We start from the raw sequence: 20,118 nt of genomic DNA, 5'->3' as shown, positions 1-20,118 counted from the left end.
TGACACCTGGCTTGCTCAATCTATCGTGTTGGCAGAAGGAAACTTTTCAAATTTATAAACAGTTCAAACATGTGAAAGTACTTTGACATGGTCCTGCCTGCTTCTCTGTATACAGAGAATAATACACGTGGTGGGTGAATATTTGGGAATATCTTGTCCTAATATGACCTCATTTATGGATTGAAAACCGTTACAGTTATTGTCACTTGATTTATCTGGAATTATAGAAAAATAAATGGCATGGTTAAATTTACACTCAACAAAAAAGCACTCAACAACAAAAGAAAAAACATGTTCATAAAAGATCTGGCATCATATATGTGAAAACCAGCCAACCAACAGGACAACCAAAAGTCGTTGTCTTAGAGTGCATAACATTTTCAGCAGTTCAAGGCAAGACACTTTTCTCAACATCTAAGCCAAAGAAAGCATTCCTCGAACGACTCCTACGTTCAGCCTCAGAAACATCAATACCTTGATGTAAGTATCAGATTTAAGCATTTCGGAAACAATATAAATGAACTGCGGATAAAAAGAAAAAATAAACCTTGATTAAAACACACGCGTCTATGGTAAACACACGACAGCCGTTGTGTGCAAAAATATTTATTTTGCCTATCAAATACAGAATATTCCATTAAAAACATACAGAGGCAACAGCTGTGAATTGGATTCATGTGAGCTGCTAGTGTTTTGAGCCTAAAGCTTTTCCACAATGTTTGCCATATGTCTCCTCTAAACTGATTTGTTGCTACTCAGACACATAGACATTACTGTTTCTCCCCTGCGGTGAACCAGGAAGCTGAATGTATAACTTAAAGTGGAGGAAAGAGTGCAAGCGTACACAGAGACAGGAGAAGAAATGAAGGAAGGATGGAAGGAAGGAAGAAGGAATAAAGAAAGCAAGTAATGTTGTGGAACCACTGGCCACACATATAGGAGCAAAGAAAACATTGTCTTAAGGCCAGTTACGCCACAGAAAAATAAAAAAAAACACAAAGAGTTGGCTCAAGTTGGCTGTTGGATTTAGAATTGAATGAAAAATAATTCCTGTTTACTGCTCCAACAACCTTTGAGTCAAATAATACCGTGTCTACATCGGATGTGACAGTTGACGCATCGTACTGCATCCTGTATAGACAGTGTCCTTTATTATAACCAATAGAAACTCTGTTGTGTTTTGTCCTATCGCACTCTTTGCATCAAAGTACAACAAATAACTAAGAATAATGATAAAACAACAAAAAAAAGTTTAAATTAGTTAGCAAACAGAAAAGAATCCTGTAACAGTAACTGCACAATTTATTCATGTTGCAATGCATGCTGGGAACTCGTTCAGTCAACTATGTTTCACTAGTTGGAACACTAGTGAACACTAGTCTGGCAAGGTTTTTTATTTGTAGTTTAAAGAAAATAGCATTTTTTTAAACTTTATATTTTATACTCGAAAGGTTTTGTTAACTGGAAAATGTGCAGTTCCATTTTTTCCAATGTTTTTGTTTGTCTGTGCGATGTGAATTGGCCTTTAGAGAATTCTATTAGAGAATATCGTAGAAGGAAGGATGGAAGGAAGAGAGAAAATAGAGATAAGGTTTATATTACAGAACTGGGGAGTGATAAAAGGATGGACGGAAGGAAGGAAAGAAAGAAAAAGAAGAACAAGGAAAGGACAGGAAAGAAGAAAAGAACATAAATTAAAGCATTTTCTGAGACCTTTGGCCACACAAAGCAAAAAAAAAATATCTTTGAGAATCCTATGAGAGAAAAGGAAATAAAGAAGGTTTATATTAGAGAAAACTGGATGATTCATAAATGGAAAGAAAGAAAGAAAGAAAGAAAGAAAGAAAGAAAGAAAGAAAGAAAGAAAGAAAGAAAGAAAGAAAGAAAGGAGACCTTTGGCCAAACACGTGCAGAACAAAAAAAACATTTGTCTTAAGATAATTATATTAGAGAAAGAAAGAAAGAAAGCAAGAAAGCAAGAAAGAAAGGAGACCTTTGGCCAAACATGTGCAGAACAAAAAAAACATTTGTCTTAAGATAATTATATTAAAGAAAGAAAGAAAGAAAGAAAGAAAGAAAGGAGACCTTTGGCCAAACACGTGCAGAACAAATAAAACATTTGTCTTAGATAATTATATTAGAGAAAAGAAGAAAAGAAGGCAAGAAGACAAAAAGAAAAAGAAAAGGTTTATATTAGAGAATTGGGGGAGTGATAAAAGGAAAAAAAAGAAGGAAAAAAGAAGGAAAAAAGAAGGAAAGAAAGAAAGAGAACATTTCTAAAAAAAAAAAGAATGAAAAAAAACAACTAAAAACTCTGATCACACATAAAGAAGACCTTCTTTTTCTGTTGAACAGGTAAACACTTCAATTAAACAACTCCTAATGCATCACAGGAGCAGCTCTGTATGCAAAGAGTTGGAAGTTACCCGTTCCATTAAACAGCAACGCTCTGGTACCAAAGTACTCCAGAAACAACATCTGCCCTTCGATGTCTACTTTGATGAACAGAGAGCGAGCAATGGATAACAATCGTTTGTAATGCATCAATTCTTGGCATTTCCTCCACAAAAATGATTAACAGACTCGATCTCCCACGTGGAACATATTGTCTTCTTCGACGAAAAGAGGATATAAAAGGTTAATTGTAGCAGAGTACAGGTGGGTGTTAGCGCTACGCAGAGTTTACTTGGATGGGAGTGAAAATGAAAACGCTTTAATCTGATTTCATTTTCGTGCAAAGAGCTTTTGATATAGACTCTACACTTGCCATCTACGTCATAGCGCTGCTAAGAGCTTAGATGCCGCTCAGCTTCGATTAAATTGTGATACATGCTCTTCCCTACAATTTGATATACTCCCACACTTGACAGAAACTAACAGATGATAACACTTAGCCTTCATGTGCTGTAAAGGTAAGAATAATGCCTGGAAGACATGTTTATATTCTGAACGTGACTAAAGGCGACCACACCAAAGAAAGCTCTAAAAACTATTTCAGTAGGCGCAGCAAGAGCACATTTGAAAACACAAGCTGGTCCAGAACAAGATACAGCAATTGGTCCTCTTTAACAGATTATAAAACATAAGCTATAAAAAAAGAAAAAATCACAACCACTAATTATAAAAACAGCAAACCTGCAAAACTAATAGCATCACAACACATAATCAGAGACGTGGCAAATATTCAAAACTGTAAGGGAAATGTATATGTATATAATAAATGTATGTTCTGATATTAAAAAATTAAATAACCACAAACAAACAAATTTGAAATAAAGAATAAACCGTACTATAATAAAGTACTATTTAATTAATTAATAAATTGACCATTCAGAGTATTCCAAAATGTTACATTAAATCCAGTAAAAAGTTGTAAACCTGAAAGTCATTCCCTCACAAAATAAAGAATCCACTCTACAAAGCCTAAACAAGTGATTAGTAATTTGAATCCCATTTCTGCGACAGCTACACATCATGGAGTAATATATTGTAACATATTGATACATGCCCACACTGTGAGCGCAGCTAAGGTCTCATATTATGAGGCTACCCAGCCCAGTTTGTCAAGTCATGGCTGTGCTAGCTAGCGGCAAGCTTCAGAATTGCCTGCATGGCCGAGTCAGGGCACTCTACGGGTCGGCGTTACCCTTGGGTTAACATCGATTGCAGTGGCATAACAATTGTCTCGTGGTTCTGGCAGTACTGCTTGCTCTTCACCAGTTTTGACCGCTGCTGCAAGAATAGTATGTGCTGGTCCGTACAGACAACATAGCGATGGTGGCTTATCAACCACCACAGCGTTTTACTCCCTGTGTGAGGATCCTCTTAGCACGGATGCTCTGGCACACAGGTGAACTACTAGGCAATGGAGGAGCTAGTGTTCACAAGGAGAACAACTGGGAAAAAGGCACATACATCCACCGGCCTTCCACAATTTTCACAAATAGGCTAAATATTCCTTCTTAGGATCTTTCTGTTGTCCTTTCAGGACTACTGAGGGGATCCCTCTGAGCTGCTTGACTTGAGCTGAGGTTTTTGTCTTTCAAAACTTTGTTCCTGGTTGCACTCACTTCCATGAAGAAGATGGGGGACCTGCGTGCATTTTCGGTCAATGATTCATGCCTTGAATTTGGTCTGGCTGACTCTTTACAAGGAGTGAGGGCTCATTCCACTCTGAGAGTAGCCTCCTGCTGGGCATTGGCACCTCTCTAGCAGACATATGTAGGGCTGTAGGCCGAATGACCTTTGTAACAGTCTCTGTATAGACCCTGTGTCCTCCTGTGTATTGGGTTACATCAGGTAATTGCAGGTTGGGTGTCAGCTTGCATCACCGTTTCTTAGGGATCCATGGGGCTTATTCCCAATTGTTTTCCTTATGAACACCGGCTTTTCCGTTACCTTGCAGTTCAGACTAGTTGGAGTAGATGAGTTGTGTCTGAAAGGGGACTCTTTCACCCTCCTTGGACCTGGCATCCATGTATACATATATCCATGGTTTCTGCCTAACCGTGTTGCATTTCTTTAGTACCTTATATTCCACATGATTATTATGTCATTGTGCTCTGCACCCAATGGTTGCCTTGGCATCCTTGGTGGGCCCGCTACTAGTATTGGTTACTTGTATAACCCCTTGTTGCTTGTGTAACCCCTGTGATGCTATTCTAAAACATAGGTTTAGCATATCTTAAAAAAGATTCTCAATTTGTAATCTTACAGAACAGTGACGTTACATTCCTCTTGCCACAATCTTGACCTGCACTGAATTGTCAGCAGTGAATGGTTGCATGCAGTCATCACTCACCAATTTTCATTGGCCCTTTCTTTTAAGCTCAGAGGTGGGACCCCATGACAACAATCAATGATGTAATGTCACTGTTCCCTCCTTCAGGGTACGAGGGTCACACAAGTAACCGAGACGTTCAGTACTTTTTTTTTTTTGATGCACTGTACATAGTAGACCATCACAACAGACTGGGCTAGCTGACCAATCAGAGCAGAGCAGGCTCATGGAAAACGAGGGGTTTAGAGAAACTGAATATTAAAACTAGCTTTGAACAAATCGTTGAAAAATAAGAAAAAATAGGTGATATTAAACAAAACAATATAAGCAGCCTTAAAAATTGCATAATTGTGGCACTTTAAATTTTTAGATCAGCAACTGTACATTATAAAATTATCTGCCTGGATAGAACCTTTAAGGTCCTTGAGTTCCTGTAACCGGAGGAGACAACATATTTTTATGATTTTGGACTGTAATCGTCTTGGTGTTCACAGGATATTATGTCAACCATTTTCCACAGGTGCAAAATGATCACACACAGTGGAGTCGCAAGGGAAAATTGGAATTCAAAATATAATTAAAACTTAAAAAAAAAAAGATGTTGTTTCAGGAGGTTTGGGGTCACTAAGATTAAAAATAAAGAAAAAAGGAATTCATGCGTTTATTTTGCGAGGATGCATTACAGTTTTCTTCATTCGTTAACAAGCATTGTTCAATACTGAAGTCATGTTTACAGAACTGTACAGAACAGTTGATCTTGCCTCCAAAACTCACCTAGACAAACAAAACACTTCATATCAGTCTCAAAACAAGCTTGTTTTACAGTTTAAATGATTTGTCACAAAAGGTCTTTTTTATTATATAACAACATCTTTTCACTTTACTGTATAATAGCACAAAGAATGAAGGAGAAAAGCAGCATTTCCATCCTATTTTTATATACCAAAGACAAAAAAAACCCACTTTCTATCATTTACAAAATTTGCCTTTAAAAAAAAACATGTGAAAAATATATATAAATAGTTGTGTGTGCAGTATTGGAGTCCCAGAAGAAACTTTTGAAAATCTGTCTACAGTAAAAAAAAAATGCTTGTAAGCAGTGAAAAAAGAAACTGTAACTGCATTAGTCTGCTATCGATGGCTCAAGCCTCCATTACTAGGTCTAAAATTACGTTTTGGAGTTAACAACAGAGGCGTTGGATGAGCTGCGGAAGAAATGATCACAACAAAAACTGGACAAATACATCTGATCGATGTCTTGATGTGTGGCAACCATAGTATAAAGCAGAATAATTAGTAAAGTAATGCGCAACCCAGGTATAATGGCCACGATGGCTCATTGTCAGTTATTCCTTGCATAATTCCTGCAGAAATGTTTGAGTTTGATATAATTTTGATTTTAATGTGGTTTTATCAGTTTTGAAAGCAAAACTGAAAGTGCTGACATCTGAAAAATGTGCTGAAAATGTATAGAATCAATGACAAAAGTGGATTTTGAAAAATATGGTAATTTCATGCATTTTGCCTGAAAGCAATGAAAATTTATTCACAGTTTGATCCGCATTGTATCACTGAAAACATGGCTTCAGTATTAAAAAAAAAAACAGTGACAGAAAAGACATTTCTAATGTTACAAATAATTTCTATTTAAAATAAATTCCATTCTTTTGAAATAGATAACATTTTGACTGTCAAATCAGCATATTAGAATGATCTGTGAAGAATTATGAGACACTGAAGACCTAAGTAATGGAATAAACATTCTGAAACACACACACACACACACACAGTGCATGTGCAAATGTAACAGCACGCACAGACACCCAGATTTGTGGGAGTATGAGTGAATCAGTGCGATCAGTGCCAGCTTCCACAGTGCACCTGCTCAGGCTCCAGAACCTGACCCCGCTCACAGACACAGAGTGAGATCATCCTCCAGGAGCCGCGCTTCGGAAACATTCCTCAAGAGTGAAACTGTGTCTTCCACCTATTCGGAAAAAACATCGCTTTTATTTTATTTTTTTCCAGAAGCTCTTGTTTTGCCTGCTGCTTGGAGGCGAGGTCCCTCTGCTTTACTAGGGGAAGCGTGGCACCCGGTTCTTCATGCCACCCGTGGGAGAGAGAGTGTGTGTTTATGGGTAGGATGTTATGACCCTCGAGTAAACCCCCGCTGTTATTGTGCGATCAAAGTCCTGACATCAGTCTGGCGGGGAAAGCTGTTTGTTTTCACAGCGTGTCTGGTCGGGGTGAGATGACTGAAGGCAGACTTCCCATTTACTCGGTTCCCACACCAAGAGAGAGAAAAGCACATGCTATGATGTCACGTTGTGTGCCTGATTCCAATTAAGTGCTCTATTAGCATGCAAAGGCTCACGGTGTGTGCTTTATTGCTATATTATCACTCACACAAATCACACACTCCTAACATGTCCGGTAATCAAATCGAGTCAGTTTTTATAGGAATAGTTCACCCACATTGAAAATGATGTTACTATTTGCTTAACCTTAGACAAAAGTCAAATCAGCCACAAGGTAAGATGATCCACATCTAGTTTCTAGGCAACCATACACAAAATAAAAGCACTGGACATCATTTTCAGGAAAAGACATTGTATATGTGGTGAAGGATACTGCAATATGGTTCATGTCATTTATGTGCAAAAAATTTGATTTTAGTTCTTCCACGTGAATTCAGTGCATTTCCACAGTTACAGTGGTTTACAGAAAACTGATGTAGGAGCATTTTGAGATACATGAGTGTAGTTTTTGTTCTCTCGCTAAAAAACCCCAAAAAAAGCACAGCATAAGAAAAAGCCCAAATTACAGAAATGTTCACTGACAATCTTGCTCTACATTCAAAAACCAGATCAGAAAGTTCAAACCTGAGAACCAGATCACTCAGACCCATTAACAAATCTTGGAAGATTATCAGTGAATACTTGTAAATATTTGATGGGGAAGATTATAAACTGGCTTTGAAAAAGTAGCTTGTGTTTCTTGTTTCCTTTTGTGAAACAAATTAAATATTAAAACAACATTTTTACTTATGTTTATCCAAAAATGACCAGTTCTGTCATCATTCACTCACTCATCATTTCTTCATCAAGTTTCACTGAAAAAAAGTAAGTCATGCAGGTTTGGAATGACAAGCTGGTGAGTAAACAATGACAGTTTTCATTTCTGGGCGAACTATCCCTTTAAATCTGACGAATGAAATGATCATTTGTTAACAAGAACGGCTGTGCTTTGTGAGTTATTAGGCACAGACATGTCAAACAAATCCTGTTTAAATATAAACAGTGGATTGTAATGACTTGCAATGCGGGTAGCAAGTTACAGCCTCTGTTTTTGTGCAGGAAATGAAGGACAGCCTTGTACAACCCGAGAAAATCCCTCATATGTTTCCTGACAATTGGATAAGGTTTCATAATCAGTTTACTGACAGCCTGTGAAGTACATTCAGAACCTTCCAGAAAAGTCTGAAAAGTTGATGGTTCTGGCCACCTTTTAATCGGAGGCTTGTAAAGAACAAGATGTTACCCCTGTGGATAAAGAGGAAAATACAGAAACACGCATACGTCTCTGGCTTGGAGTAAGACCTCATCTCGAACATCTCCTCATCAATCTCATTTTCACATTTCCACATTTGGACTTGGTATAACATGTTGTTCTTTTCTGCTTTAACAGCCACGATGTGTTTGAAGTCTAATCTGGACACGGCAACAACAGAAGTGGAGGAGGACAGGCGAAGGGCATGCCTTTAAGGTGAAAGAGGGGGAATGAATATAGAGGAACCTATAACAGGGAAGCCAAAGGCTGTCACGGTAAAAACACTGTTTGGGACTCCGCACTATATTTGGTAAAAATACCGCTAATGTGGGAGGACATGTGTTCTGCATCAGTCTCTTTTATAGAGCTAATGATACAGGTGTAAGCCTGAAATCATTTACAAATAAACAAGGGTGTAGCAACCATTATAATGGGAGGAAACTATCATTATATTTCAGGAGTTCCATTTTGCTTGGCTGTAGTATCAGAGTTGCCTGCCTCATAAAATGACAAAAAAAGCAATATTTAATTATTTTTATTATAATTTTTGTTTTTAATTTAAGCTCACCAAGAATTTATACAAAGAATTTAAGAGGATTAGGGGCAAGCAATAACAAAAATAAAATAAATGAATACATAAAAAATCAAATCAAATCAAAAATAAAATCATTGAATATTCAAGAAATCTAAATGTTTTTGTTTTTTGCTTGGCAATTTCTCTTCCATATATTTAGATCAAAATATACAATTCATTTTAAAATGTATAAAATTGTGCAATAAAGAATTTAAATAAAATTTAAACTAAATAAAAGTTTCTCTTATAAACCAGGGCAAGGATAAGACGGAGTCTGAGCACTGTTTATAAAGGGGGTTAACGGGTTACACCTGGGCAAGTAATCAGTCCCAGCTATGGGGCATGATGGGAAATGTAGTCCGAGACTGTTAGTACTCAGGAGAGGGTTCCCTCCGGAGGTCCAGAGAGCCACATAAGAGCAGTTCATGACAGTATGCATGTATGTAATGAATATATATATTTTTTGTATATTACAATGAGCCAAATGTATAATTAAATGTATATATATATATATATATATATATATATATATATATATATATATATATATATATATATAAATGTAACTCTTTCATAACATAAGTTTTTGATCCCTTAAATTGATTTAATTCAAATACGAGAAAAAAAAAACTGTGTGTGATTTTATGTATGCACATAGTTTATAAAAAGAAAACAAAATTCTGTCCATTTTTCCTTTTTTTACTTTAGCAAAATCGACAGACAAGAAGTGGGGTCAAATAGAATTAGCACATGCCATGGCCTAATTTAAGCCTGGTTCTTAATGGTTCCAACATAACACACTCAAACTCAAGTGCCATTGTTATTGCATTAGTGTTTATTTAGTTACACTTTTAATCTTGGCAGTAGTCAGTCCCTTTGCATTGACAGAGGTTCAATATCCTTTTCAGGAAAGGAAATTGGTGGCAAAAGGAAAGTGCCCTGGATTAAAGTTATTTAACATATGATAATTTTTTGCGTCATCCTGCAAGGCTTAAATCCTAATCATTGCCAGAATCAACTCTTGCTGCAGCTCTGCCCTTCACAGCTTCAAGGTGGTCTTTCACAATGCATTTACAACACTTCACAATTTAAGCTGTGAGCAGATCAATCAATCAACGAATATGTCTGACACATACAAAACAGTGAGCCACATGTGTCTTACGTCCTCATGGAGCACGGCAAGTCCAGTATCAAGACCTGCTTTCAAGGCCTTCTGAACAACCATTGATCATCTGTGTGAAAAATCGATTTCAGCTTGCCTGAAGTGGAATAAAATCAGTACGTATCTAAGTACGAAGACCAGGGAGACTTGATAGGTGAAAAGCACAACTTTTAAAGTTAAAGGCCTTGGGGCAGACGGCATACGTATGTCTGAAGTGGGCTACTATTTGGAATCCAAGGGCCTTTCAGGTTAGGACACATTCATTCTACTCAGCAAACTCTGGCAGAACAATTACATGGACTTCATCCAGGATCATGTCTGATAAATGAGGCTTAGAATGAATATACATTCACCCCGATTGAGGTGAGAGTTTTTGATCTTCATGGAGAAATCCCATGTGATGTCCATTATGCGAAAGATTGAGATGTGAGACACATATTGACTTAATATTCACCTCGAACTGTTTCATTCTTTCAAAATAACAAATGCATCACTGTCTAGAATCTAAAATGGGGCGAAAGCACAACATGGAGGTTATTTTAGATTATGCTGCGGGTTATTTCAGATTATTAATTATTTAGAGGCCAAATGGGATTCATAATCCAGAACTTTAGGGGCTGAAAATACAGGCAATATGTTAATTATCACAGGCCAGAGTGAATGAAGTATAAAGGAGAGTAAGAGGTAAGCAGTTCACACTGAATTCAGACTAAAACGCTTCATTTTGGTCTGCAGTAATCTGATCCCATGACACAAATGAGCTGTTATTATGCTTTTTGGCAAACTCTAGATGTGCTTTCGCTTATTCTTTTTAGTAATGGCTTTTTGCGTGCTTCCCTCCCACATGATCCGGCTGACAAGTTCACCTTTATCTGCTTTCTGCTACTGAACTATGAAGCTAAATCAAAGTGATCGTTGGCTTCTCTCTTGGTTTCGTCTTGAATGATCACCCTGTCTAGGGAGTTTCTTTGCCTTCTGATATGGCTTCCATTCCCTGATAATAGGACCAGGGGTGTCAGCTGGAACATCCAAACACTTGGGTAATTCTCCAAATTTATGCATTTGTATTACTTTATCTCAGGAGTGGTCTTTAATCTTTATTTTAACAGCTGTCCCTCAGATTTACAACCCTTAACTGCAGGTTTCTTCTCAATAAATCGCGGTGGTAATTTTAATTCAGAGGCAGAGGTAAAATTTAAGGCAACTATGCTGAGGATTTCATTGCACAATCAAAGCCTCTGCATTAGAGCAATGGAATACATTTTTTTATTGCATTGTTTCAACATGAAATATAGCCGCGTTATTTCATTTTGTGGTTCAGACTTAGTGTTGGCAAATTCAATTAAAATGAATTAAGATTTCATATATTCATGAGCAGTCAGTTGCCATTATCACAAAATAAACCCTGGCAGGATGATCAGGAGCCCAGCGTGAGGCAGAGGAATCTTGTATCACTCTGAAGATGTTTAATTTGCGATAATGACTGTCTGAATGTACATTATCCCACTTATTACACAGATACTTCACAAATAAATTGACAGTAAATATATATTCATTTATTTTTTTAGCCTTTAAGACATCAAAGACATTATATTTGATATCTTCAAAGTTTTGCATAAGATCATATCAGTTTTCCTACCTGTCTCAACTTTGGAGTGATCAGTCCGCTCTGTCACTTTCTCTTGACTGATGAGGTAATCAACAATCCTCACTCCTATTGGTGGCTCTGCATGATTCCATTCTATGATGACCAATGAACTGCTGGGCTCGTACGAATGGGATAGCTTGAGCCTTACAACGGGATAAAATCAACATAGACCATTTATGACTTAGTGTTTGACCAAGATCTGAAGTACTAGTGTAAATTTTCACTTCAGAAATTGTACATTTCCTGAACTCACATAGGTTGAGGTAGAGGAGCACAGGTCGGGAGTCCATCTGTGCCAAAGGCATTAGAGTCACATCGACACCAGTCATCAATAACATCACCTTTAGCAGAACACCAAAGTACACTCATCATGGCCTCCTGCAATGCCTACATAAAAGACAAAGATTCAGAGCATGTCATATTAATACTAACATTAAATATTAACTCTAAAAAAAGTATTTTAATTTGAAGTTTACAGTATAACTGGGGAAATATCCTCTACAACCACTAGAGTGCAGCATCTACCTGGATGTTGAATATTTGTATAGACCACAAATATATTTATTTATACACCTATATATAAAATATTAATATATACACCTTTTTATTTTAAATAATTCAAATCTGTAAAAAATATTTTTCAATAATTAAATTTTTATTAAAATGAAACTAGATAACTAATAAATATTTATTTTTATATGCCTTAATTTATTATTATTATTATTATTATTATTATTATTATTATTATTATTATTATTATTATTATTATTATTATTATTATATGCCTTTATTTTGGTGGAAAAAGGCCAAAATAATGTAGCACCAACATATATGTGTCTCCACTGTCTGTATAAATATTTTCACGTGATTATAATAAATAAATAACATTTCCATTCAATACACACACACACACACACACGTATATATATATATATATATATATATATATATATATATATATATATATATATTTAAATGAAGATGTATTTTTGATTGATCTTTAGGCTTACATTTCTGATAAATAGGATATGTTTAATTGATGAACAGAATTATTAATTTTTTTATTATTGTTCAGCTATTTTTAATGTTCCCATCACTACACTAGTGCAATAAGTTCTACAGAGACCACCTATTGACTTCACTAACACATTGTCCACCCACAACCTTTGTTTTCCCCAGGAGGTGTCTCAGCCTGCCTCTCTGCTGCTTGACTTCAGTGGGTAACCTGGCAGGGGCTGCGGGGAGAGAGTATAACATTATGAGTCACAGATACCTGGTAGGTCTCGTTGCTGTTGACCAGTTCGTAGATTGGTGTGGCTTTAGTGATGTTGAGCAGCACAGGTTCTGCAGGACGTGCAGGCCCAGGGCTCATGTGGCAGAGGTGGCAGGACAGAGGGCACTGGCCCTGGCTGCTGCAGTCCATGCGCACCCCCGCCGCCATGCGCTTGGCACCCGAGTCCAGCAGGCTGGCAATGTATGCTGGGTAAGTAAGTGTGCGTGGCTCTTTGTCCCGCTCCTCCGACTCGTCCGAAGGAGAGTTTCCTGAAAAACGGAATTCAACAAAGATTTGAAAATTATAGAATCATTAAGTTTTTAGAATAAGACTATTTATTTAATTTATCTAATTATTATTAAATATTACAAACCTAATTGCGTAACCATTAAATATAAATAGTATTTTATACTTTTTATTTAGGTAATACATATTAATTAATTGCTAAATAATATGATCATTAATACATTAATTAATAATGACATTATCAAATCCTATTTTAAAAATTCATTAAACAAATTCGCTAAATAAATGTGCTTTTTGATTAATACAATCTAATTGCATATAAATATTTGTTCTATCAGCTAAACAATATATCATCCTTTGAACCTAAAATGAAAGAGTACTGTGTAAAGCTTTGCTTCTATTTTAAGCCCATCCCAAAAGTATATGAACTCACAATTGCTTACTCTGCAGACTTACACACATACAAAAGCAATCAGCAAGCTCAACAGCCAATTAGGGAATACCCTTTCACTGCAGCACACTTTAATAAAAGACACACACGCTAGAGATTTTAAAGACACGCACACACACACATAAACACACACACACACACAATTAGCAAAGCCACAGAGATTTTATGAGCCAACAGTGTGAGAAGCCATTATTCCTTCAGCATTTTCGAAATATCAGATAGGCCACATTTAGCCCAACATTTTGCATTAGAAACTCGTGAGGAAATGAAAATGCAGCACCCCATAGTACACTTCATAATAAAGCAACAAAAGCCCTGCTGCAAGCTGCAAACATATCAATCAGCCCAACCGATCTCGGTTTGCTCAGTGAGATTCTTATTTAATTAAAGACTTTTTTATTATTTGGGGAGGATCAGAGCAATTCGTTCTTCATTTTCGATATCCAAACGGACTCTGGTCTGCAGGAAAGGTGCAAAAGGTCACGCAGATGACCATTTGGGAGGTGATGGGAGCCAACCGGCCCTCAGGCCATCCTACCCACTCTCAAGCTCTTTACAAAGTATAACGCTTTCTTAATTACTCATAGGATTCTAAATCATCGAAATTGTATCTTCCATTGTACCCCTTTGAAGAAAAGCACTGTAGCTGAGCCAAGAAAACAAAAAGCTCTTAAAAAAAAGGTTCCTCAAAGTTAATGGATTAAAAGGCCTGTAAATTGCACATTTTGGATGCCAATCAGAGAGCTTGAGCTGCTCAGAAAATACTAATGTGTTAAAAGTGTTTCATCAAATTCGATGCCAGCTGTAGATTAAGAAGGCATTACCAATATTACGCTTAGCTGGTGCTTTAATTAGACAAGAGTGAGAGAATGAAAAAGCAAGAAGAAGTGTGGAAGAAGAAATAAGCAAGGCTGGAAGAGAGAGAGAAACAGTGGGAGAGCTGCACACTCTACAGTGTGCCAATTTGCTTTGACATATTTTCTCTACAGCTCTGGGTTTTGACAGTTATGAAACCGGCATGATGCATTGCAGGCCAAATTAAAACAGGAGAGCGAAGGAAAACATCTCATTAGATAACTTTCATTTTGGGCGGTTGATTTGCATGAAAAAGCACGGAAAATCTTGTCATCTGTAGAGTCTCTTTAAGCTCAGAGCTCTTCTCGGCGAAGAAAAAGCCTTTGATATTCTCAGCGGTTTGAAGGATTGGCATTTATGACTGCACGCAAATTGTCAGCTGTGACAAAGGTGAGCTTTCGGAAATTCCTTCGTACAAGCATATTTTTATCACCACCAACTATAGAAACTCCCTAAAATAAAACTCTGTGCCTAACAGACCAAACACTAGATGGCACTAGAGCTCTAGGAGGAGATGGCAACCGCACATGAAAGCAGAAAGGGAGGGGGTGACCTAACAAATTGCATTATCATGTCTGCACGGATCCGAAAACACAATCTGCACGATAAAGTACAAAGATAATGAACATCGCTTCCCCTTTTCTCATGTTTTTGACAAGTATGGAAAAGGATGGAACATCAAAATGGAAAGTCATGAATTGCTCCGCGTGTATCCAAAATCCAAAGAGCTTTCAGTCAATAATCTGGGCGTTTAAGCACCCCAGTCAAGCAATTTAAACGTGTTGCAATGCGTCTCGGCTCAGGATGTATTTGAACTCTTTAGCAAAGCTTGACAAGCTAATCTCACAAGAAAGATGTTGCATGATGATTATCACACAGTCCTCATTCAAGCACCTGCTTTGTTCGCAGTGAAGGTGGATTGAGTTTTAAACATCCAATCACAGGGAGCTCAGTGCTAGTCCAGAATAACATGTAAATACTCTTTCAGCCAGTCTCTTTCCATCTAACTTCTTTCGCCTCTCCCGACCGGCCCTTCAATCTTTCTTGTGTTTGTTTTATACGACCGGTTTAAGCATGCAGCTGCTGGTCTTAACTGACATGCTCCTCTGTCTCTTAATAAAAGCTGCCGGTGTGGTACAGGTAAGAGTGACTGGGTTTATTTACCTGTGATTGGGCCTGCCTGCAGACACAAAGAGCAGTGACATCTTGTTTGTGAGGCGCGAGGGCTAAACTAATTCATCTGTTGGCACGGTGTAGCTGGTAACGCTCCGCGGGACCTTGCTCTGCAATCCGACCTGAACTGCCAGACTGAGGGGCTTGAATCTGAAGCAATTTGCAACGGATTCTAAAATGCCTTGCGCAGAACCGGCTGAGGGCTTTATTTTGATTCTCAAACAAGAACGACGAGGCTTATATCTAAGCCATATTCCACGGTAATTGTCACAATGTGCAGCACAGGACACTGTTTTGAGCTGTAATTGCATGCAACTAGAAGGAGAGACTGACAGGCAACAATTTTGGGATTTTTAATTTTTTTTTTGGGAAGAGAAAACCAGGTGAGAATGACTCACAATCACATCAAGCCAGGTGATGAGTGTACAAACATTGTTAATGGGAGCTAAGTACAAGGAATTTATTTTGTACCGCGCACTACATACGATCATATTTTTGCAGTTTAGTTATTTAGTATATGGGGCCGTGGACCACAAAAACAGTCATAAGGCTATTTTTTTTTAATTGACATTTATACATATCTTTATGGAACATGATCTTTACTTAATATCCTAGGGATTTTTGCGAATAAAATTAATATTAATATTTAATGCATTTCTGGCTATATACCCATGCTACTTAAGACTGGTTTTGTTTGTTTGTTTATTTATTTATTTTTTACATACATTAGGCATTTTGCATATTCTTTTAAACATGTATCAGCATTTAACCACATGTGAAAATTGTCCTTAATGTGATGATAATAATATTCTTTCTAGATTTATCTTCTCCAGAAAAGTGCATTGTTAGCATCTTTCATGAATAGTATAATGATATATATATATATATATATTCTAAACTACAACAAGTACTACTAGTACTACTTGTACTAATGCGCATTTTCAATAACATTAAAGCAATTTAAAAAACAAACAGAAAAGAAAAAAAAAAAAACTAAAAAAAATGGCTTTTGCCATTAATCTCATTAATGAGCTTAGCACTCCATTTCGATTTCTAGTTTTCTAGCGGACCACTGGAAGCCCTACAGCAACAGTGCCATAATCAAATATTTGCAGTCTGCTGTAAGTATCCCTTGGAGTTAGAGGACGATCTCAGCAACAGGGATTCTGTGCCAGCCAGGTGCCGTTTCCCGGGTCTTATCTGTCTGTGCACGGCAAGCAGCTGGCATGCTTTTCACCAGCGGATTACACGCTAACGGTGCTGTTCGCTAGTACTATCATTTCCGCTTTTCAGGGGACATGCTGACCTTCAAGCGCAGCTCAAAACTTTCACCCCTTTTAATTGATGGATGATTTAGAGGGTGTGTGAAAGACTTGTGAAAGACGACGAAGAAACAAGATGAAATGCGAAATGACAGATGCATTAATCTGAGATTAGAGCAGAGTTATTAGCCTGAGGAGCGTTAGATTGTATAGTGAGTGAAACTCAGAGACGGGCTCTGCTATTTTCTTACTTTATTTCTCTTTCCAAGGCTAAACTATTCTGAAAAAAAGGAGAAAAAATGCTAAGAGTGCTGAAATATGCATTATGCTTCTTATCCTGACAGTGTAGGATGATCCAACCTATCTGTGGTAAAGAAAAGGTATGGACATATTTTGAATGTGGAAGAAAAACTAATTTCACAGAAAGATTGAATTTTGCAGTTCAGATAAGAAACAGAATGGTTTTCTCTAAGTGTTTGTTACAGATACTCTTTGCAAGAGCACTCTTTCCATAGTTTTTGCTATATTTTTAAACATAGCTGTTAAATCTCTGTTAAGGGGACGGTATCCTTCTATTGGAACTGTGGTTATTCTTTACTGACCGTCAATGTCCAAAAAAACATTCATTAAGGACAATTTAACTTCCAGAATGGCAACCACTTGTTATTCAAGATGTTCATGTCTTTCTTTTTTCAGTTGTAAAGAAATTAATGTTTTTGAGGAGAACATTCCAGGACCTGGTTGAAGGGTCCAGTAAGTGCTTTGTGAAGAGTTTTAGCTAGTGAAACAACTGTCAGTTTCTAAAAAATATTACCAAGTTGAATACTCTTTAACTATAAATGGTTGTCTTGCACCAGCGTGACCTTACTCATAATAACACATGTGTGGCATAGCGGAAGTACAAAGTGAACCAACAAAGAAAATATAACGCCTTTTAAGCCGCAATACGTACCTGAAGCAACATAATAAAAACACAGCAACATGTACCTATTTCAACATGCCAGGGTTTATGTTTTAGTGCAGCTGAGTGGACATTTCTTTTGAAAACTGCAGTGATATGTTCTTATTGGTATGTATTTTGCATCTAACTAAAATGTGCCCTTAGGTACATTTATGCCATCAGACCAGGTTGTGAAATTTTATTGGCTCTCATGTATCTTGGGACCAGTTGAGTCATACTATGCTATCTTTTTGAACGAGATATGATGGCGTAAACGGAGCGGATCATTTTGAGCTATTAAAACTGAGCAATGTTTACACTCATCTTCGCATAACGTTTGGCTTCAGACATGATGGAATGCAACATGACTTGTTTGTAATGATTTTATGCTGCTTGTTTTAATAAATACCTGTGACTTCACATATATTTGCCTGCTATGTGTTTTATGTTATTCAGTAGTGGGTAGGTTTAGGAAAGGGGTGGGGTTAATAGCTCCAATGAAACCATAAATTTATATAAAATGATTTATATAAATGGTTTTAATGTAAACCATTACATTAAAACAAACAACTGAAAATAACTGAGGACGCTGCACGTGGATAAATGACACTAAAGGGGTACCTTGAATGACAAAATGTAATGCCAAGTAGTCCTGGTTAAGCGCCATTATGTGAAGAGATGGGAGCGAGAACGTGTTGTCCTTTAACATGCAAAAGAACAGCACCGCAATGAGGAAACTACTAACTGGTTTGCAGACAGTCATCCGCCAACTAAACTCATGATGACCGGAGACATTAGAACCTCTAGAAATGCTGTCAAAGTAAACAGGTCATAGTTTTGTTTGCGTTTAGCACTTATTTCTGTCAGCTAGACTCATGAATTGCTAAATATCCCAAATATTTTCCTCAATACATTTTAAATTCCCCCGGTGCTTCTATCAAAATTGAAGCATGCACTAACCCAGAACACACAGCACAGCAGAGGCCAGTATTATTCAACCGTGTCTGTGTTGCCGGTATGAGAAGACGGTTCCACAGTGACCGGTCGAAAGATTAATTAAGAAGTGAAGTCACTGGGGTCCGGTTTGTCCTGACCTCTAAAATGAGTAATCAGGACCAGGAGATGACTGCTCCATCAGGTTTCTGTCTCAAGCCCTCATTCTGTCACACAAACACATATACACAAAGGTCACCCAGTGTTGACATGGCAGCAGGCCCGCTCATTTTTAATCTTTTTCTCTCCGTTGTACTGGCTATATTCAGCTCTCTTGGCTTCACCTGTGAGAGGATCAGACACCCTCTACAGTGAATGTTGTACATAAAGTCTGAACTCAATAAAAACCTTTGCATGATTAAAAACCTACACAATTAGAAAAAAAACTGAATCGATAAAGAAATAACCTCGGGCTTTGCAAAGAAAAGAGTAGTTGAAAAAGGAAGGAGTCCAGACCTTTTGCTGAACCCAGAACAATGGTATGACACTGATGACCTGGCTCATACATAATACAGAACGATTCTACGCTGAAAGCATACATACTGCATGCAGCATAGCAAAGGTAGGTCTTTTCAATGTCAGTAATATGAACAACATATCTATTTACTCTATTAATACACAGTTATTATGGTTATATTGAGACCATTTCATCTGTGCAAGCTGTTCACAACATTACAGTTTATAGTCAGTAAAATTATTATTTCTTTTTATAAAGGAAATGAATATTTTTACTCAAAAGGGATGTATTAAATCTAATAAAAATGACATTTAAGACATTTACTTTAAAATGTACTTTCTATTCATCAATGATTTCCGCAAAGAATAATATAAAAGTCAAATATTAAGCAAAATCTCACCTTGAAATGCCTCATATAACAAAAGTAAAAGGAGTTTAAAATGGACAAAAATAAGACTTTAATTGCTGTCCAGCAAGCGCTTTGTTAAGCTGTGAAGGAGAACACAACAGCAACGACAGATTAATGTGTATCAGCAGAAAGTAAGGGCGTGCTAAATGAAGTGGCACCATCAGTGTGAAGCTGGAATGATACATCCATCATGGACTCCACCAATGAAGCCTGCATATGGTTAGAGTTCTACACCAGTGCTCTTTGAGCGGGAGAACAAGACAAATGGGTTGTATTATCAGGTTTTAATTGTCATTACTGCACAAAGATTAACCTAGTTGTCATGCGTCCAGCCAGGTATAATTAA

General features: G+C 37.1%; 1 protein-coding gene across 4 annotated transcripts in view; it reads right to left on the bottom strand.

The window, feature by feature from the left end:
- astn1 (astrotactin 1) overlaps window positions 1–20,118 on the bottom strand; it is a 192,489-nt gene that overhangs the window by 13,170 nt on the left and 159,201 nt on the right. For all 4 annotated transcript variants that reach the window (XM_043260157.1, XM_043260150.1, XM_043260163.1 and 1 more), the window contains 3 exons: window positions 12,987–13,255; window positions 11,967–12,100; window positions 11,705–11,856 (listed from right to left, as the gene is read on the bottom strand). In XM_043260157.1, the coding sequence (XP_043116092.1) occupies window positions 11,705–11,856; window positions 11,967–12,100; window positions 12,987–13,255 (555 nt within the window). The remainder of the gene's footprint in view (window positions 1–11,704; window positions 11,857–11,966; window positions 12,101–12,986; window positions 13,256–20,118) is intronic.

Source organism: Puntigrus tetrazona, chromosome 2, assembly GCF_018831695.1.
Source record: "Puntigrus tetrazona isolate hp1 chromosome 2, ASM1883169v1, whole genome shotgun sequence".
In the NCBI taxonomy this organism is placed as follows: domain Eukaryota; kingdom Metazoa; phylum Chordata; class Actinopteri; order Cypriniformes; family Cyprinidae; genus Puntigrus; species Puntigrus tetrazona.
This window is presented reverse-complemented; position numbering and strand designations above follow the sequence as displayed.